Here is a 19,919-nt window from a genome sequence, read left to right on the forward strand (position 1 = left end):
ACCAAATTGTAAAAGTTGTTTATGTATTCTAGATCCAAGTCTTATCAGATACATGATTTGCAAATATTTTCTCTCATTCTTTGGGTTATCTTTTCACTTTCGTGATGGTCTCCTCTGAAGGACAGAAAATTTTAATTTTGATGAAGACAGATTTATCTTGTTTTTACTTGTTTGTGCATTTTATAGCATGTCCGAGAAATCATTTCCTGACTTAAAGTCATGAAGATTTATGCCTGTTGTTTTTTTCTGAGTTTTATAGTTTTTTCTCTTATATTTTCGTCTTTGGTCCATTTTGAGTTCATTTTTTTAATTAAAAAATGTTTTAAAAAATTTATTTCTGAGAGAGAGAGAGAGGCAGCATGAGCAGGGGAGGGTCAGGGAGAGAGGGAGACACAGAATCCAAAGCAGGCTCCAGGCTCTGAGCGAGCTGTCAGCACAGAGCCTGACGCGGGGCTTGAACCCATGAACCGTGAGATCGTGACCTGAGCCGAAGTCGGACGCTTATCCGACTGAGCCACCCAGGTGCCCTTCGAGTTCATTTTTGTATCAATTCTGAGGCAAAGGCCCACCTTCATTTGCACGCGCATGTCCAGCTGTGCTAACACCATTTGTTGAAAAGACTATTCCTCTTTTTTCCACTGTATTGTCTTGACACCCTTGTCTAAAATCATTTGGATGAAAAAGTATGAGCTTGTATCTGGATTCTCACTTTTCTTTACTTGCTCTGTCTGTCAGTTTTTATGCCAGTACTCCTTGGTCTTGATTACTGTCGCTTGGTGGTAAGTTTTGAAATTAGGAAATGTGAATCATCCAACTTTGTTTTATTTTCAGGATTATTTTGGCTATTCTGGGTCCCTTGCATTTCCTTACGCATTTTAGGATCAGCTCGTCAAGTGAGTTATTTTTTCTCTGCGTGTTTTGATATCTGGCTTTTCTGTCTAAGGCTCTCCTCGAATAGTTGTGTTCCTTTATGTATGAAGTACCATCAGGCTGAGCTGCGTGTTAGGACTCAAATGAGGGAAAGTGAGTGGGGATGGGGCCAGTGACTTGAGTTCATGACGTAGACTCCCACTTATCTCCCTGGATCAATATGGTGCCCTATCACTGTGCTCAGCTGTGACTGAAGTCCTCCGGTCTAGTCCAATCTATCCAGAGACTATAAATTAACTCTCCTGTTTGGGATTAGGGAGGGTGACTGCCCAGCTGAATTGGTGGGGAAGGGAGTCTGGGAACTCTGTTTTCCATACGGGCTTTCGTGAGGCTCTTCTGTTTCCATGCCCACTTGTGTTCTCACTTTCAGAGGTACCTGGTGCCACCAGTGACTGACCCTCAGTGCCATCAGCCTGCTTCTTGTCAACTCCTCCCCCCAACCGTTTCAGGCAGTTAGGTTCCAGTTTCAACTCACTTGCCACTTTCCAGAATGTTGCCTCGCGCTTTAACTGTTGTTTTGTTTCCATTCATTTTTAGTGGGTTTATATTCTTGTATTTCTTTTTGTTTAAATCTTATTAATTTCTTTCTTTGAGAGAGAGGGACAGAGAGAGAGATAACAGGGGAGGGGCAGAAAGAGGGAGCGACAGACCCCCAAGCAGGCTCCATGCTGTAAGCACAGCTCGACATGGGGCTCGAACTCACAAACCGTGAGATCATGACCCGAGCCAAGATCAACGGTCAGACACTTAGCCAACTGAGCCACCCAGGCACCCCTGTTTTTGTATTTCTTTTCTGTCATTTTAGTGGAGTTTGAGAAGGGAGCAGAGATAAATCTATGCGTTTAATCTGTCATACTTATTGATTGAGAGCCCCTGGCAGGCTCTCCGGGGAAAAGTTGGTATGGAGGAAGGTGGTGTACTACATCGTCTCTTTTGAGCCACTCCTGATTCTGTTCCTAGAGTTTTATATTCCCCCATTTTTTCATCTGCATATTATTCTGTGCAATTTTTCTGCATAATTTTAGTTTAGCCTGGAACATTCGGATAGAGCTAAAGTCCTACACTGAGTGCAGTCAGCTAATTCAGTAACAGGAAACCAGCGGTTCTCACCCCAAATTTATATTAGGGTACCCGGGGAAATTTTTAAATAGCATAGCTGTCCCCACCCTACTCCAGACCAAGCAAATGGGAGTCTCTGAGGTTGGGGTTTGGTTGTCATTTTGGTCTGTTTTTAACGCTCCCCGGATCATTGAAATGTGCAGGAGGAATTAAGAACCATTGCTCCAAGGCATTTCGTATTTCACTAAGAATAATTTTACCTATGAAGAATTTTTCAAATTCCATTGAGTCTCCTTTTTTTTTTTTTTTTAATGTTTTACTTATTTCTGAGAGAGAGAGAAAGAGAGACAGACAGACAGACAGCGTGAGCAGGGCAGGGTCAGAGAGAGACAGAGACACAGAATCCGAAACAGGCTCCAGGCTCTGAGCTGGCTGTCAGAACAGAGCCCGATGCGGGGCTCGAACCCATGAACTGTGAGATCATGACCTGAGCCGAAGTCGGACGCCCAACCAACTGAGCCACCCAGGCGCCCCCAAATTCCACTGAATCTCTTACGATTGTCATTTTCTTCCTCCTTCGCTGCCCTTGACACACACTGGCCCCTTTTCGTTGTTCATCCTCCCAACACGTACCAGCACCTCAAGAGCTTCTTCTGCTCTTTCTCTTTTATCTGCCTGGAATGTTCTTCCACTGATATTCTCAGTCCCATCCCCCACCTCCTTCAGGTCTTTGCTGAGAAGTCACCTTCTCAATGAGACTTTCCTTGTCCACAACTTTCTCTGCTTTCGACAGCAATCTCAAGTCCCTGTCCCCCTTCACTGCTTTGTTTTTCTCTGACTGCTTGTCGCCTCCCCACGTCTTTCATTTGGTTTCTCTCTGGCGTCCCTCACGGTACATGCCCTCTCCCGATGTTATCAGTCTTTTCGTGTTTGAAGAAGCCAGTGGATGGAGCCTCATTTATTCTTTCTCTCATGCTCTTCTTTTCTGTGGGCAGATAACGAGTTTCTGATCTGTATCATTTCTTTCTCCTGGAGGAACTTCTTTTAAACATTTCTTTAAGGCCATGTTTTAGTTTGAGAAAGTCTTTTGTTTACTCCTTCACTTTTGAAGAATAACAGCACTGGCCACAAAATTCTAGGTTAGTGTGCTCTTTCTTTCAACACTTTTAACTATTTCACACTGTTGTCTTCTTGCTTGTGTGGTTTCTGGTAAGAAGCCTGCTGTAATTCTCATCCTTATTCCTGTATAGGTTTGCTGTTTTTTTCCCCTCCTTTGGCTTCTTTCAAGATTTTCTCTTTGTTTTTGGCTTTGTCTAGGTTGAATATGGTAATATCGTATACCCAGTCGTTTGTTTTGTTGTTTTTTGTATTTATCCTGCTTGATGTTCGCTGAGCTTCCTGGACTTGAGGCTTGCTCATGGTTGTTAATTTTGGAAAGTTCTTGGGCATTATTATTTAAGATATTTCTTTTACTCTGTTCTCTCTTCTTCTGCTATTCTAATTATGTATATTTTGCACATTTTGAAATTATTTTATAATTCTTGGACTTTTATTTTTTATTTCTTAAACAATTTTTTAAAATGTTTTATTTGTTTCTGAGAGAGAGAGAGAGAAAGAGAGAGAGACAGCGTGAGCAGGGGAGGGTCAGAGAGAGAGGGAGATACAGAATCAGAAACAGGCTCCAGGCTCTGAGCTAGCTGTCAGCACAGAGCCCGACACGGGGTTCGAACCCATGAACCGTGAGATCATGACCTAAGCTGAAGTCGGATGCCCAACTGACTGAGCCACCCGGGTGCCCCAATTCTTGGACTTTTAAAAACATTCTTTCTTCTCTTTGCATTTCCATTTGGGAAGTTTCAATTTATGTATCTTCAAGCTCTCTGAGTCCAAAGCCATGTTGTCTACCGATGAGCCCATTGAGGCATTCTACATTTATGTTACACTGTTTTGGATTTCTAGCATTTCCTTTTTTCTTTCTTAGAGTTTCCACATCCCTGCTTACATTATCCATCTGTTCTTGGGTGTTTTCTACTCTTTCCAGTAGAATCCTTAACATATTCATCCATAGTTATTTTTGATAGAGAGAGAGAGAGAGACAGAGACAGAGACAGGGACAGAATGTGAGCAGGGGAGGGCCAGAGAGAGAGGGAGGCACAGAATCCTAGGATCCAGGCTCTGAGCTGTCAGCACAGAGCCCGACAGACGTGGGGCTCAAAACCACAAACCATGCAACCATGACCTGAGCTGAAGTCAGACACTCAACTGACTGAGCCACCCAGGTGCCCTCATAGTTATTTTAAATTCCATCTGATAGTTTTAAAATCTGTGTCCTCTCTGAGTCTGGTTCTGATGCTTCTTTTTTCTCTTCACACTGTTGTTCTTGCCTTTTGGCATTTCTTATAATTTTTTTTAAAGTTTACTTATTTATTTTTGAGAGGGACAGAGAAAGCATGAGCCAGGGAGGGGCAGAGAGACAGAGAGAGAGAGAGAGAGAGAGAGAGAGAGAGAGAGAATCCCTAGCAGGCTGTGCAGGGTTAACGCAGAACCTGAAATGGGGCTTGAACTCATGAAACTGTGAGATCATGACCTGAACTGAAATCAAGAATTGGACNGGGGGGTTGAACCTACAAACTGTGAGATCATGACCTGAGCTGAAGTCAGATGTCTAACTGACTGAGCCACCCAGGCATGCCCCCTAGGAACTCAAATTGTGCACCTTTCAGCTCTTTCAGGTGTAACCCACTGTTATGACCCATGATATGATGGAAAAGTAGGGAGGAAGGGGAGCATTTTGAACCTTATCATTTTAAATCTCAGTCTTTTAATGGGTCTGTGTCCCTTGGTTGTGAACTTGACAAGTGTTAACTGTTTTCTCCCCCTTAGGTAAGACAGGAAGGCTAGAAGGCCTCAGTCAAGGAAATTTCCTCCCTAGTTAGGATAAGGCTCTGGGTGAAGTCTTTTTCCCTAGGGAGTAGGCTGTTCTTGTGGAGAATGTTTGGCATATTGACAGTGGTTACCGTTTCCATTTCTGAGCCAGGGCCAGGAGGGGGTCTTTCTTGGTTCTTCACCAGACTTTTTTTTTTTTTCTGTTTTACTCACTGATATGTCACTAGCACCCAAAACAGTGCATGGTGTATAAAAGATGCTCAATAAATATTTGTTGAATGAATAAATGAATAGCTTTCATCCAGGCCCATGGCATTCTTTTATGTAGATGTTGGAGAATTTCTCAGACCTAAAATGACAATAAACTGGTGACATTTCTCTGAATGAACAGTCCTCAAAGCTAGCTAGTGTTGACTTATTGGGTTTTGTAGGGTTTGTGAGCCTCTCTGTAATCTGAACCCTACATAAAATGGGTTTTAGAGCAGTTTTTCTCTCGGGGCGCCTGGGTGGCTCAGTTGGTTAAGCGTCTGACTTCAGCTCAGGTCATGATCTCATGGTTCGTGAGTTCGAGCCCCGTGTCGGGCTCTGTGCTGACAGCTCAGAGCCTGGAGTTTGCTTTGGATTCTGTGTTTCCCTCTCTCTCCGACCCTCCTGTGCTCACGCTGTCTCTCTCTCTGTCTCTGTCTCTCTCTCCTTCTCTCTCTCTCTCTCAGAAATAAACAAAACATTAAAAAAAGAGCAGTTTTTTTCTGCTCTAAAAAATATATTTTATGTCATGATCCAGTATGTAAGTCCATATAGCATACTTTTATCTGAACAGACTTTTCAGGAAATAATACTTTTCCATATGTATGATGTACTCTTATATTTTCTACTCTGTTATTTTTAAAACATACTTTTCAAGATTTACATAGAGGATAGGTTCAGAGGACAATATGGTTTTGATTTTTTAAAAGAAATTTCGGTATGGGGTGCCTGGGTGGCTCAGTTGGTTAAGCGTCCGACTTCGGCTCAGGTCATGATCTCATGGTTCATGGGTTCGAGCCCCGCATCAGGCTCTGTGCTGACAGCCAGCTCAGAGCCTGGAGCCTGCTTCAGATTCTGTGTCTCCCTCTCTCTCTGACCCTCCCCTACTCATGCTGTCTGTCCCTCTCAGAAGTAAATAAAAACATTAAAAAAAAAAAAAAGAAATTTGGGTAAATCTACTGGAGTTAGTTTTGGCTTCCCCCTTACCTTCCCAGTAAATCCATTACTCTCTTCAGTACTGAAATTCTTTGGGGGCACCTGGGTGGCTCAGTCAATTGCGTGACTCAGGTCATGATCTCCCCTTTCATGATTTGGAGCCCTGGATCAGGCTCTGTGCTGACAGCTTTAGAGCCTGGAGTTTGCTTTGGATTCTGTGACTCCCTCTCTCTCTCCTCCTACCCCCACTGTGCTCTGTCTCTCAAAACTAACTAAATAAATGTTTAAAAAGATTTAATGACATTCTTTGTTTGTCTATAACCTTTGGTGTTATTTTAAACATTGTTCTCTTCCTCCATCCTGCCCTAGGCTTATGCTAAGTCAGTTTTTTTGGAAGCTCTTTGGATGCAAATATTTCCAATTGCTTTTAGCAAGGGAAGAAATTACTGAGCCGAAGGACTGTGTTGCTGAGAACACGTATAGAGTAAACTCTCAGCCTCAGGTTTCATGAGCTTCCACTAGTGAGTAGTGGGGATTTGAGCCTCAAGCCCATTAGGGACCATGTCTCATATGGGACCCTGAGGCAGAAGTGCTTTGGGGATGGGATCTGACTTCTCTTCTAGAGTAATGGTTACTTTTAAAAAATACATAGTTGGAAAGGTTTTACAGTTCAAAATACCTACCTTGTGATGTCAAGGTGGTATTTTCCTGATTGAATCTGGAAAGAGGCAGAGCCCTGCATAATGACACTGATTATTGTTAAGAAACAATGGACTGTAATCATGAAAGACATTGGAGAAAGAAAACATGCTGTCTGCCCATTTCTCCTCCTTTCCCAGCTGGCTTTCTCCCTTCTAAGCCTTCTTTTGAATTTATCCGATTGATTTTGTTTTGGGGCCATGAAGTATATAGATCAAGTTTGGTCTTCCATTTACCAGGCCATGTGGGAGCTTCCATTCATTCTCTTGAATTCTCTGAAGTTCAGGCCATGGGCTAAAAAGGGCTAAAGCTCGGTTAGGTCAAGCTAGTTTAAAACTATCCTCCATCGAGTTGCCTTAGGAAACAAAGAGTCCTGATAGATGTAAAGATTTTTAAAGTATTCTTTTATTTTGAAAGTCTATGAATAATGGATTTCCTGCTTGTAGTGTTTTAACCTCTGTTACTAAAAGCCCTGAGGCTTAATTTATAATCATTAATCTTTCCTTCATTATTCAAGATATGATCTCTCCTCCCCCCCGCTTAAAATTATCGTAAAATTATGGGAAAGATCAAACATGTAAAATGGTTCAAAGAAGAAGATAACAAACAGTCATAAAAACCACCATCTGGATTTAATTAATATTAACATTTTGCCATATTTGCTTCAGAACTTTTTCTTTAAAAGATAAAATGTCGTGGATACCTTTGAAGTTCCCCTGGTCTCCCTCCTTCCTCCAGTTCTCCTTTTCCCTTCCACGCTACCCCACCCCAGGGGCGACCTGTGTTCTCACCTCCGTGCGGTGACTTCCCGTCTACACTTTTGTATTTGTATTCCATTTATGTTTGGCCACAGCACCATACAAGTGTTTTAAGTTCAAGTGTACACCAATGGCATTATATAGCACACTTAGGTTTCCCCTTGCTTTTTCGGTTTCCTTTTATCATTATAATTTGGGATTTGTACATGATGACTGAATTCATCTATTTCAAGCACTATAAAGCATTCCATTTTATAAATGTATCACAGTTTACTTGTTTCCCCATTGATGGACATTTAGGTTGTTTACAAATTTTTACTATTAGAAACACTGTTGTGACGAATGTCTTTGCACATGGCTTCTTCGGCATATGTTAGAAGGTTTTCCCTTGGCAGTTGCATAGCAGTAGAATCTTGGGACCTGCAGTATATATGCATCTTTATCTATGGAGGTTGCCACGTACCATCTAATTTGCCCCCCAAAGCGTATAAGGCTTCTCACCAGCATTTATTGTCAGACTTCTAATCTCTTGCTAATCTGCTAGGTAGAAAGAGAGTTGATTTTTTTAAGTTTATTTTTTTATTTTGAGAGAGAGAGAGAGAGCAGGAGCGAGCACATGCGAGCAGCAGAGGGACAGAGAGAGGAGAGATTGCCAAGCAGGTGCCGCACTGTCAGCACAGAGCCCTTCGCGGGGCTCCAACTCACGACCTGTGTGAGATCATGACCCGAGCTGAAATCAAGAATTGGAAGCTTAACTGACTGAGCCGCCCAGGCCTCCCAAGAGTTGATCTTTTTATTGCTTTATCAAAACAAATTTATTCTGGGGAATCACAACATGATCCTTTTAAATTTCAGAAAATGCTGCTCAAATTCATTCATTTGGGAAACATTTATGGAGCTTCAGTTATGAGGCAGGCATCATTCTGAACAGTCAGACTACAGGGCTGACAAATGGGACACACATCTCAGCCTCCACACAGCGTACATTCTGGGGGAGAGAGGTAGAGAGAGAGAAAAAAAAGAGACCATAAATACAATAAATCAATAAGATATGAATCATGTCAGTTATAAATGCTAGGGAGGAAGAGTAAAATAAGGAAGGATGGGTCCAAATGTGTGTAGAGAGGTAGGGTTAATAGGGTAGTTTGGGAACACCTCTTAAGAAAGTGACATTTGAGGGGCACGTGGGTGGTGCAGTTTGTTAAGCATCAGCTCAGATCATGATCTCGTGGATCATGAGTTTGAGCCCCACGTTCAGCTCTCTGCTGTTAGTGAAGAGCCTGCTTTAGATCCTGTGTCTCTGCCTCTCTCTCTGCCCCTCCCTGCTCATGTGTGCGTGTTCTTTCTCTCTCAAAAAAATATTTAAAAAAAAAAGTGACATTTGAGTAAATGCCTGAGGTAATGAGGGAATAGACCATATATGTGGACTATGGGAGAGAGAACATTCTAGATGGAAAGGGTAGAAGTTGAACAGGGGAGCATTTCTAGCAAGGAGGCCTGTGTAATAGCTTGAGAGGAGGGAATAAGTGGGGAGAGAAAAGAGATGAGGTCAGAGAGGGGTATTGGCTGTATCACACAGGACTTCCATTTTNGCCCCGGGAGAGAAATATTTGAACTTGAGAATATTTTAATGGTAGAACCAACAGTCTTTGTTGACAGATTGACGTGGGGCATGAGGGGGAAAGGAGAAGCAGGGATGAGCCCCAGGATTTTGGCCTGAGCCGCTGGTTGGAAGGAGTTGTCACTAACTGAGATACGGAAGGCTGCGGGGCAGATTCGAGGCGGAATATCAGAAGATTGGTTTTGTCAATAGACAAAGAGGGTCTGAGGTTCGAGGGTGAGGTCTGTACCAGACGTGCTGATTTGGGACAGCCAACAAATAGATGGTATTTAAACCCATGAGACCAGTGTAATAACCAGCAGATGGGCAAGGCCTGAGCTCTAGGACACGCTGAAGGTTAGAGGTTGAGGAGGGGAGAAGGAGCCCCTGCAAAGAGGCCGAGAAGGAGCAGCCTGCAAGGCAGGTGGAAAATCAGGCAGGTGTGATGTCCTGGAAGCCAAGGGAAGGAAGCATTTCAAGGAAGACAGTGATGGATCCAGCATGTCAGACGCTGCCAGTGGGTCACATAAGACTAGGACTGAGAATCCAATACCGGATTTGATAACACGGAGCTCTGGTCTTGATACCTCGATAAGGGTAGCTTCAGTTTTGCATTCCCATATTCCACTACTCCAGTATCATATGCTCCCTAGAAGTTTTCAGGGGTTTCCACTGCTGTTCCATATGTAAGACTGAAGTAAAGTGCCTGTTATAGACCAGTACAGAAAAAAAAAGACCCAACAACTAGTTACTTACAAGTTTTCTGGACTGGATATATCTTACAAATAAGGCAGATTGTTTGGTTTTGGGCTAACCTCTTGAAGCACAAAATTACTTGACCTCAGCTATGGAAAATGTCAAAATCACAAATGGATCAAGAAGGTGTGGTTTATCTATACCATGGAATACTACATGGCAATGAGAAACAATGAAATCTGGCCATGTGTAGCAACATGGATGGACCTTGAGGGTGTTATGCTAAGCGAAATAAGTCAGGCAGAGAAGGACAAATATCATATATTTGCACGTATAGGTGAATTAGGAGGAACTTAATGACGGACCATGGGGGAGAAGAAGGGGGGAAATAGTGGGGAAGGCACTATTAATAGGGGAGGGAGGCAAACCATGAGAGACTCTTGAATGCTGAGAACAAACTGAGGACTGATGGGGGTGGGGGAGAGGGGAAGGGGGGAGATGGGCATGGAGGAGGGCACTTGTGGGGATGAGCACTGGGTGTTATATGGAAACCAACTTGACAATAAACTATTAAAAAAAAAAAGAAAATGTCAAAATCAATGTGGCTTCACAGTAGCTACATTTCATCCTCACGTAAAGGGCTTCCATTCGTAGAGTCATGTAGTGACTTAATAACCATGTTTTAAGGCTGAACAACACTTAAGAATTGGAAGTTTGGAGGAGAGATCAGAAACAAAAAGAATGAAAGAAGGTATTAATGATGTTAAATAGAATAGGAATTTCACAGTGTTTTTACAGTAGCAATTTTCAGGTGTGGTCCTTCAACCTCTGGTGGCCCCTTGAGACTTACAGGGTTTAGCAAGATCAAAACTGTTTTCATAGCAACTTTCTTTGCCTTTTTCACTGTGATCACATATGCACTGATGGTGCAACAGCAAAGGTGGGTAGAACTGTTGTTGCCTCAGTTCGGATCTGGGCAGTGGCACACATCTCAGCTGTTGTCACCATATTCCTCAACTTGGCATACTCGGTAAAAGAGAAGAGAAAGGCCAGTTGCACTTAAGAATGTACTTGATGGAACAGTAAAAGTTAGTAATTTTATTAAATCTTGACTCATATGCTTGTCTTTTTTAATATTCTTTTTTTTAATGTTTTATTTATTTCTGAGAGAGACAGAGACAGAGACAGCGTGAGCAGGGGAGGGTCAGAGAGAGACGGAGACACAGAATCCGAAGCAGGCTCCAGGCTCTGAGCTACCTGTCAGCACAGAGCCTGATGCGGGGCTCGAGCCCACAAACTGTGTGATCATGACCTGAGTCGAAGTCGGACGCCCAACCGACTGAGCCACCCAGGCGCCCCTCTTTTTTAAATATTCTGTTTGATGAAATGGGAGCTATGCCCAAGGCACTTCTGCATACCAAACTAGAATGGTTGTCCTGAGAAGAAGCACTTTTGTGAGTGTTTGAACTGAGAGCTGAGTTAATTGCTTTTTTCGTGAAATACTATTTTTACTTAACTACAGTTACTAGATTTGGGTATTTGGCAGACATTTTCTTGAAGATGAATGAAGTGAGCCTGTCACTTGAAGGAAAACAGCCAACAGTATTTGTTGCCAAAGATAAAATAGGAATTTTGAAGTGAAACATAGAATTTTGGAACACTTAGATCTACCACTAAGAGTTTGACAGTTTCCCAATACTTAAAGGTCTGTCTGATGAGATCAGTGGTGACATTCACAAACGTGCTGTTTTTGGATAGTGTATAATGAAATGTGTCAACATTTGGAGTATCTACATAGCTCAGTGAACCAATATTTTTCAAATGACAAAGGACAATGTTACAAAATTGTATGTAAGTAGAAGATCCATTCAAAATGCAAGATGGGGCGCCTGGGTGGCTCATTCGGTTGGGTGGCCGACTTTGGCTCGGGTCATGATCTCATGGTTCATGGGTCTGAGCTCTGAATTGGGCTCTGTGCTGACAGTTAGCTCAGAGCCTGGAGTCTGTTTCAGTTTCTGTGTCTCCCTCCCTCTGACCTTCCCCTTCTCATGGAGTCTCTCTCTCAGAAATAAATAAAATGTTAAAAAAAATTGAAAAAACAAACAAACTGCAAGATAGACTTCTACTTCTAGTCAAGATGGAGTGACAGGGATGCCTAATAGCTAATGATGTCAAGAATCTGTACATGTGCTTTCTGATCATTTGTATATCTTTTTTTTTTTTTTTTTTAACACTTTTAATGTGTATTTTTGTGTGTGTGAGAGAGAGCATGCATGCATGTGTGCAAGCGGGGGAGGGACAGAGAAAGAGGGAGACCAAGGATCCAAAGTGGGTTCACTGACAACAGAGAGCCTCATGTGGGGCTTGAACTCAGAAACCGTGACATCATGACCTGAGCCAAAGTTGGATACTCACCCGACGGAGCCACCCGCCCCTGTATATCTTTTTTGAAGAAGTGTCTATTCAGATCTTTCGTTGATTTAAAAAATTGGATTACTTGGGGGTATTTCGGTGGCTTAGTTGGTTGAGCGTCTGACTTTGACTCAGGTCATGATCTTGTGGTTCCTGAGTTTGAGCCCACGCCGCGGGGGTCTCTGCTGTCAGCACAGAGCCCACTTCGAATCCTCTGTCCCCTGTCTCTGCCCTTCCCTAGCTTGTGGCTCTCTCTCAAAAAATGAATAAGCATTAAAAAATTAAAAATGGATTCTTTAAAAAAATTGGATTAAAAAAAATTATTTTGAGAGAAAGAGAGCATTCATGGGCACTCATGAGTGAGTGGGGGAGGGGCAGAGGGCAAGTGAGAGAGAATCCCAAGCGGGCTCCATGCCCAGCACTGAGCCTGATGCGGGGCTCAATCTCATGAAACTTGAAATCAAGAGTTGGATGCTTAACCAACTGAGCCACCAGGTGCCCCTATTTTTTTTTTCCCCCTAGAGAGAGAGAGAGCATGAGCAGGGGAGAGGGACAGAGGGAGAGAGAAAGAGAGAGAGAATCTCAAGCAGGCTCTACACTCAACACATGAGCCCAACATAGGGCTCAATCCCACCACCCTGGGATCATGGTCTGAGCTGATGGTTTTTTTTTTCTTTTTTTTTTTCTTCTTTATTTCTAGGAGAGAGAGAGACAGCGTGAGCAGGGGAGGGTCAGAGAGAGAGGGAGACACAGACTCTGAAATAGGCTTCAGACTCTGAGCCGGCAGTCAGCACAGAGCCCGACGTGGGGCTTGAACCCACGAACCGCGAGATCATGACCTGAGCGAAAGTCGGACGCTTAACCGACTGAGCCACCCAGGTGCCCCATGAGCTGATGTTAAGAGCTGGTTGGACGCTCAACTGACGGAGCCACCTAGCCTCTCCCCCTCCCCCCTTTTAATTGTTGAACTGTACTGTTTTTTTGAAGATGTTACTTAGGCTCTCTCTGTACATGTTGCTGTAATAGTCCTCCGTCCTTCCTGGGCTAGGCAGGACCTGTCTAGGCCCAGTAGTCATCACAAGACAGACTCCACCGTGACAGAAGTAGCACCGAGTTGCTTGGATATTTATATTTTCTTGCTTCATATCTTTACACTCAAACATTAACGTTGGATCGAGTTGCTCAGTCTCGTGTTAGGTGCCCTGTAACCCGGCTGCTCTGCTTGTCTTGCAGTTTTCTGGTGATGACATGGCATCTGCCAGTTCCAGCCGGGCAGGGGTGGCCCTGCCTTTTGAGAAGTCTCAACTTACTTTGAAAGGTGAGTGGTGCCATGTGGAGGGTTTGTCATTTGAGGTCTCAAACACGCCAAGGGCTCTGCATCTCCCCCGGTGAAAGCTGGAGGCTCCACCTGATCTGACCCCACCCCCACTCCCATTCCTCATCTCCTGTTACTTTTTCACGGTGCCAGCCACACCCCCACCTCAGTTCCGTTGCACTTGTGCTCCCTCTGAGGAAAGTGCTTTGGGGCCAGATATCTACCTGGTTTGCTTCCTCTCTTTCTGTAGGTTTTTTTTTTTTAAGGAGCCAACTTTCTTTTTTTTTTTTTAAAGTTTGTTTATTTTTGAGAGAGACAAGAGACAGTGCAAGTGGGAGACGGGCAGAGAGAGAGACAGAGAATCCCAAGCAGGCTCCAGACTGTTAACGCGGAGCCTAACATGAGGCTCGAACTCACCAGTGAGATCCAGACCTGAGCCAAAAACCAAGAGTCAGACGCTGAACCAGCTGAGCCACCCAAGTGCTCCTGTAGGTTTTTACTCAAAAGTCACCCTCTTCAGCAGCGCCTTCCTGATTGTCCCAGATACAGCCTCCCCCTCCCCTACCTCATGTCTGTCCCCTTCACTATATATTTCTCGTCTCAGCCGTGTCACCATTTAACACAGTACATATTTTTATTTCCTTTATTAACTGTCTCTTTGAATCAAATATAAATACCACCAAGAGGGATTCTTGTCTGCTTTGGTTACTTCTGATAGCACAGTGACTAGAACAGTGCCGGACACATACTGAATATTGCTCGGATGACAGAATGTAGCTTTGGTGGCCTTGGCTCTACAGAAGGATCGCGGGACTGAGAGATACCTGGGGACAGGAAACAGCACTCAGTATCAGAGCTCAGGCCTCTCAGAGGCACAGTCATTTGGAGGCAAATTTGTCTTATCATTTTTTTAAATGATTATTTTTGCAATGTAAATGTCACTCATTTATTTAATCTGTCTATTCGCATACTTCAAAACTGTTTCCTCAGCTCCTCAGGACCCCTGATTGGAGGAAACTAATATTCCCAGTTTCTTGTAATATTACACATTAAGACACATCGAAGGGGATGTAGTTTTGTGATTTTGAGAGCCGGGTTGCCTTCCTTGGAAGGAATATTCTAGCAGTGGACAAGAGTGGCTCTCTCCCTGCATCTGTACCAACACAATGTGTTGTCAGACCTTTTTTGTCTTTGCCAGTCTGATTGCTAAAAATCACTGTTTTGTCAGCATAGTTTCACATTTCTTTAGTTATAAATGATGTTTAGCATCTTACCATATGTTTAAGGGAAAGTTGTATTTCCTTTCCTGTGGATTGTGTGTTCATATTCTCTGCCTGTTTCTTATTTACTTACTGATTTAAAAAAAAAAGTCTTGATACGTTTTCATCATGTTTCTTGACGTCTCAATGGCTGCTCTAGCTCTCTGGAGGAGGGAGAAGCGTTAGAGTGATAGGGTTTGAACTTGCGACTTTAGCTTTTACTGCGTTGTCTAATAATTAGCAAGCCTCGATTAAAACAGAAGTCTGCCCATGGAGCTTGGTGACATAATGAAGTCTTTGTGTTGGGGCCATATTATTCGGGAACACATAGTGACTTGTAAAGATTTCTCTGTTTGCCTTTCCTCAACGTGAACTTTTTCACTCGTGTGGAAAGAGCTAACTTGATAATACAGGTGCATCTCATTATATATGCCTTTAATCTCTAGGGATTCTATAATACCACCTAGGCAAATGGTGAGGGAAAAAGAGAAAGAGAGAAATGACAAAATAAATGATGTGGGTGGTTCCTCCTCCATGTGTCTCATTGATAGAGCCTCTGGTCTAATTTGGGAGATGGGACTATGCCGTTCCCTCCCTCCCTATGCCGTGCCTCTCTGTAATGCATCCTAGAGTTTTAAGATACATTTTAAAGGTACATCAAGGCCCTTAAACATAAGCGACCTATTTTATCTGCTATTTAACTTGAGAAACTCTGAGAAACTAAAAAAACAGCACAACAAAGCTTAAACTGGCCATTGGAAACCTATTGAAAGACCATCTATCAGGTTCTATTTTGTGCCTTCCTGAGAGCTTTTCAAGGGTGTGATTTTGGCCATATGTGATTTTCCCCCCTTATTTGTTAACTTTAAAGGCTAAATCCGGGGTGCCTAGAGGGCTCAGTCAGTTAAGCGGCTGACTTCAGCTCAGATCATGATCTCGCGGTCCGTGGGTTCAAGCCCTGCATTGGGCTCTGTGCTGACAGCTCAGAGTCTGGAGCCTGTTTTGGATTCTGTGTCTCCCTCTCTCTCTGCCCCTCCTCAGCTCGTGCTCTGTCTCTCTCCGTCTCAAAAATAAATAAACATTAAAAACAATTTTTTTTTAAAAGGCTATATCCTATGGGAAGATGTGAAATTGGCATTTATATTTCATCAAACAGTAAAGTAACTTTCCAGATAAACCTGCTCGTATGTTGAGGACTTTATCTTGGCTTGTGTTTTAAGAACAAGAAACATTCAGGGACACCTGGGTGCCTCAGTTAGTTGAGTGCCCAACTTTGGCTCAGGTCGTGGTCTCGTGGTTGGTGAGTTCAAGCCCCACTTTGGGTTCACTGCTGTCAGCATGGAGCCTGCTTCAGATCCTCTGTCCCCCTCTCTGCCCTTCCCCCATTTGTTTTCTCTCTCTCTCAAAAAGAAAAATAAACATATTTTAAAAAAGAGAAACATTCAGAATATCACCGCACTGATTAATTATATGTTACCAAAGGGAAAATGTATCTTTACAGTGGAGTGACCTGACAGACCCCACATTAACCACGGGATCCAGCTTAGCGTCCACAATAGGAGAATAGCTTAGTGTGCATAGTGAGGAGTTTGCAATGTAACCTATGTAGAGTTCTTGACAAAAATGTTCAATGTGAATCTCACCACGAGGAAAACAATTTAAAAAATACAGAATTTGGTGCATTCTATGAGAGAGCTGGTAGACGTCTTTAAAAAGCATTGTCATGGAAAAAGAACGGAGAGCATTCTAGATTTTAAAAGATTAAGGAGCCAGCCACTAAATGCAGTTTGCTCATCTCGAATGGGTCCTGGGCTGGGGGAAACCAGCTGTAACAGTTTGGAACACTTGAGGAAATTTGGATATGTAATGAGTTTCAAATGATGGAAACAGTGACTAAATTTGTTAAGGTATAATAATGGTGGCGTGGTTAGGTGGGAGAATGACTTTTTCTCTTTCCTGTGCCCAGCATGGGGCTCGACTCATGACCTTGAGATCAGGAGTCGCATGGTCTACCAACTGAGCCAGCCAGACCCCTCCCCCATTTTCTTTTTTTATTGAAGTATAATTAGCATACCATGTTCTATTAGTTTCAGGTGTACAACGTATAGAACATCCTTTGTCTTAGGCGTTGCATTCTGGAAGTATTTAGGCTCAATCTGTCCTGATGTCAACAACTTACTTTCAAGTGGTTTACCAAAGAAGTTTGTGGATATGTCATACTCATGCACATATATAGATGTAGGCATCATATGTCTGTATCCTGTGCTGTCCAATAGCCACTACAGCCACATAGACCTTTTTACGTTCAGATTAAAGTTAAATTTAAAATGCAAATCCTCTCATACCAGCCACATTCCAGGTGCTTTATAGCCACACGTATCTCATGGCAGTGTATTGGACTGCACTGGCAGAGAACGTTTTGCTTATCACTGAAGGTTTTTTTTAATGCTTGTTTTTGAGAGAGAGAGAGAGAGAGAGAGAAAGAACACATGGAGGAGGGGCAGAGAGAGAGGGAAACAGAGGATCTGAAGCAGGCTCTGTGCTGACAGAAGAGAGGCCGATGTGGGGCTTCAACTCATAAACCATGAGATCATGACGTGAGCCAAAGTTGGATGCTCAGCTGACTGAGCCACCCAGGTGCCCCTTATCACCGATGTTTTCTTGAATAGTACTGACACAGACACACACAAATGTGTGTCAAAAAGCAGATGTGGCAAGATGGTTCCTAGATTGGGTTCTGGACGGACCAGGGGGAAAAAACGTTTCTTTACTCTTTTGCCAAAATGGACATTGATGGGACATTTAACAAAATTTAAGTAAGATCTGTACATTAGGTCAAGTTTTTTTTTTTTAATGTTTTATTTATTTCTAGGAGAGAGAGAGAGACAGCGTGAGCAGGGGAGGGTCAGAGAGAGAGGGAGTCACAGACTGAAACAGGCTCCAGGCTCTGAGCTGGCAGTCAGCACAGAGCCCGACACGGGGCCCGCGCGGCCCGAACCCACGAACCACGAGATCATGACCTAGGTGAAAGCCGGACACTTAACCGACTAAGCCACCCAGGCGCCCCCATTAGGTCATAGTTTTAAAGGATGTTAAATTTTCCCATGTTGATTATTATCCTGTGGTATTGTCAGAAAATGTCTTTGTTCTTGGAAATATGCACTGAAGTGATAAGAAGAAAAGGGGCACCAGATCTGAAACTCACTCAAAGTTTCAAAAACAAATGTGAATGTGTATGAGAGGGAGTTAGGAAAGAGAAGGAGAATAATAAAGCAAACATAGTTAAAAAGTTAATTTTTGGTTAATATTTGGTGACCCTTAGGTGAAGGGTTTTTAGGAATTCTTTGTATTTTTGAAGACCAAAAACAAAACTCCAAACAAACAAAAATAGCTAGGTAAAAAACTAGAAGGACAAAAAAGGAAACACCATGACAGAGTTCAGAGAATTGGCATGGGAGCTAGGAGACTTGGTTCCCAGCTTAGCTGTGCCTCTGACTCCATGATTTTGGATAGGTTATTTTTCTTCCCCTCTCTGGACCTTAATTGGCCCAACTATTAAATGAAAGGTTTGCACTTGTTGATTTCAAAGTTGTTGATTTCAAAGAAACTGTCCAGCTTAAAATGATAAGGCTATAATTATAACTAATTGCAGNTGCAGAGCTGCACTCACACCACCAGGTGGCCTCAGTTAACCTTGGTCTGTGAGAAGTATTTCGGTTTTCTACTCTGGACCACATTTCCCACCACCGCAACCTGTTTTTCCTAATACCATCCCTTGCTTCTGAATCTTAGTCACAGCTTTTGCTGTTGTTATTTGACTTGGTCTCCTGTTCTTTTGGGCTGGGAGAAGATGGGCATTGTTAAAAGAATCCAGAGGTAGGTTTGTCCTTTGTCAGGTTGTAGACCCTTACAGGACCCTTTAAGGGATCTTGATAGAGGGGTGCTCCATCTATCGGGTAAGAAATGCCAGTCCTATGTTCTGATTTGGGGCACGGGATAGAAGACATCTGAGATGTGTTCCATCCTAGTGACCTGGAGTTTCCACTGTGGCTAATAAATGCTTATAAGAGACAGTTGTCTAGCCCTGGGTGGATACTTGTTTAGCTTGGCTTGCTGCTCCCAAATAAACATCAGAAATGCTACTACATCAAGGATGCAAATAGAACAGGAAATGCAGATGGCTCACAAGCACAGCACATGGAAAAAATATTGAACCTCACTAGTAATAGAAGAACAGCAATAGAACAGATAAGCAGAATCTGGTAATGATATTCAGCATGGTGGGGTGTCAGGTTGCCTGGGTGCACATCTTGGTTTGAAGCTCCCTGGCTGTGTTGTCTGGGGCAGTGACCTAACTTCCCCAAGCCTGCTTCCTCTTGGGTGAAATGGGGATTGGTGATATATTCCCTGTCCCATTGGTTTGTTTAAAGGATTGAGTTAGATGATGTGTGCACACCATTGTGTCTGTACTAAGTGCTCATTACATTTTACCTAATTCGTATGATTTTTTTGAATCTATATGATTTGCAAAAAGTAAAAAAAAACAACCCGTAATACTCAGTTCTGTGGTGGTGAAATGAATATATTCATCTACATGGGTTTATTCTTTTTGCAAAGGAATTAAACCGTTTTGGGAACTTCAAGAAATATTCATATCATTTGGAGGAAATATATGCAAATCTGTACATTCATGATGATTGTCCCAAAATGAAAAATTGAAAGCAGTCTACTCAGTAGTGAAAGAATAGTTAACTAAATTATGGCATGTCTGTACAATGGGCTCGTATTGCAGCCATTTAAAATTGATGTTGGAGGGAGAATTCTTAAAGACTTGGGGGCATAAGAGATGAAAGTCTGGAAAGTCTGGATTTGCCAACATCTTAATGATAATTATCCCAGAGTTTTCAGGTTAGAAGTGCTTCTTTTCTTAAGCTTCATATTTTTAAAATATCCTCACATTTTTTAAAAAGTAACTTTTTTAGGATCAGAAAAAAACTAGAATTTATTTTTTAAACGAAACAACAGAAAAGAGCAAGAACGTCTGCCACAGGGGGGCAGCAGGGAGCCCTGTGACTCATCTTTGACTTTTCTTCCCCCCCCCCCCCCCCCCCCCCCCCCCCCCC

At 42.9% G+C, this 19,919-nt stretch overlaps 1 protein-coding gene across 1 annotated transcript in view; it reads left to right on the top strand.

The window, feature by feature from the left end:
- The first annotated feature begins 3,066 nt into the window (after positions 1 to 3,066).
- Positions 3,067 to 19,919, top strand: part of WWP2 (WW domain containing E3 ubiquitin protein ligase 2) — a 135,196-nt gene continuing 118,343 nt past the window's right edge. The window contains exons 1-2 of the mRNA XM_077755471.1: positions 3,067 to 3,128; positions 13,456 to 13,540. Of these exons, the coding sequence (XP_077611597.1) occupies positions 13,471 to 13,540 (70 nt within the window). The 5' untranslated portion in view covers positions 3,067 to 3,128; positions 13,456 to 13,470. The remainder of the gene's footprint in view (positions 3,129 to 13,455; positions 13,541 to 19,919) is intronic.

Source organism: Crocuta crocuta, unplaced genomic scaffold (assembly GCF_008692635.1).
Source record: "Crocuta crocuta isolate KB4526 unplaced genomic scaffold, BGI_CrCroc_1.0 scaffold152, whole genome shotgun sequence".
In the NCBI taxonomy this organism is placed as follows: Eukaryota; Metazoa; Chordata; class Mammalia; order Carnivora; family Hyaenidae; genus Crocuta; species Crocuta crocuta.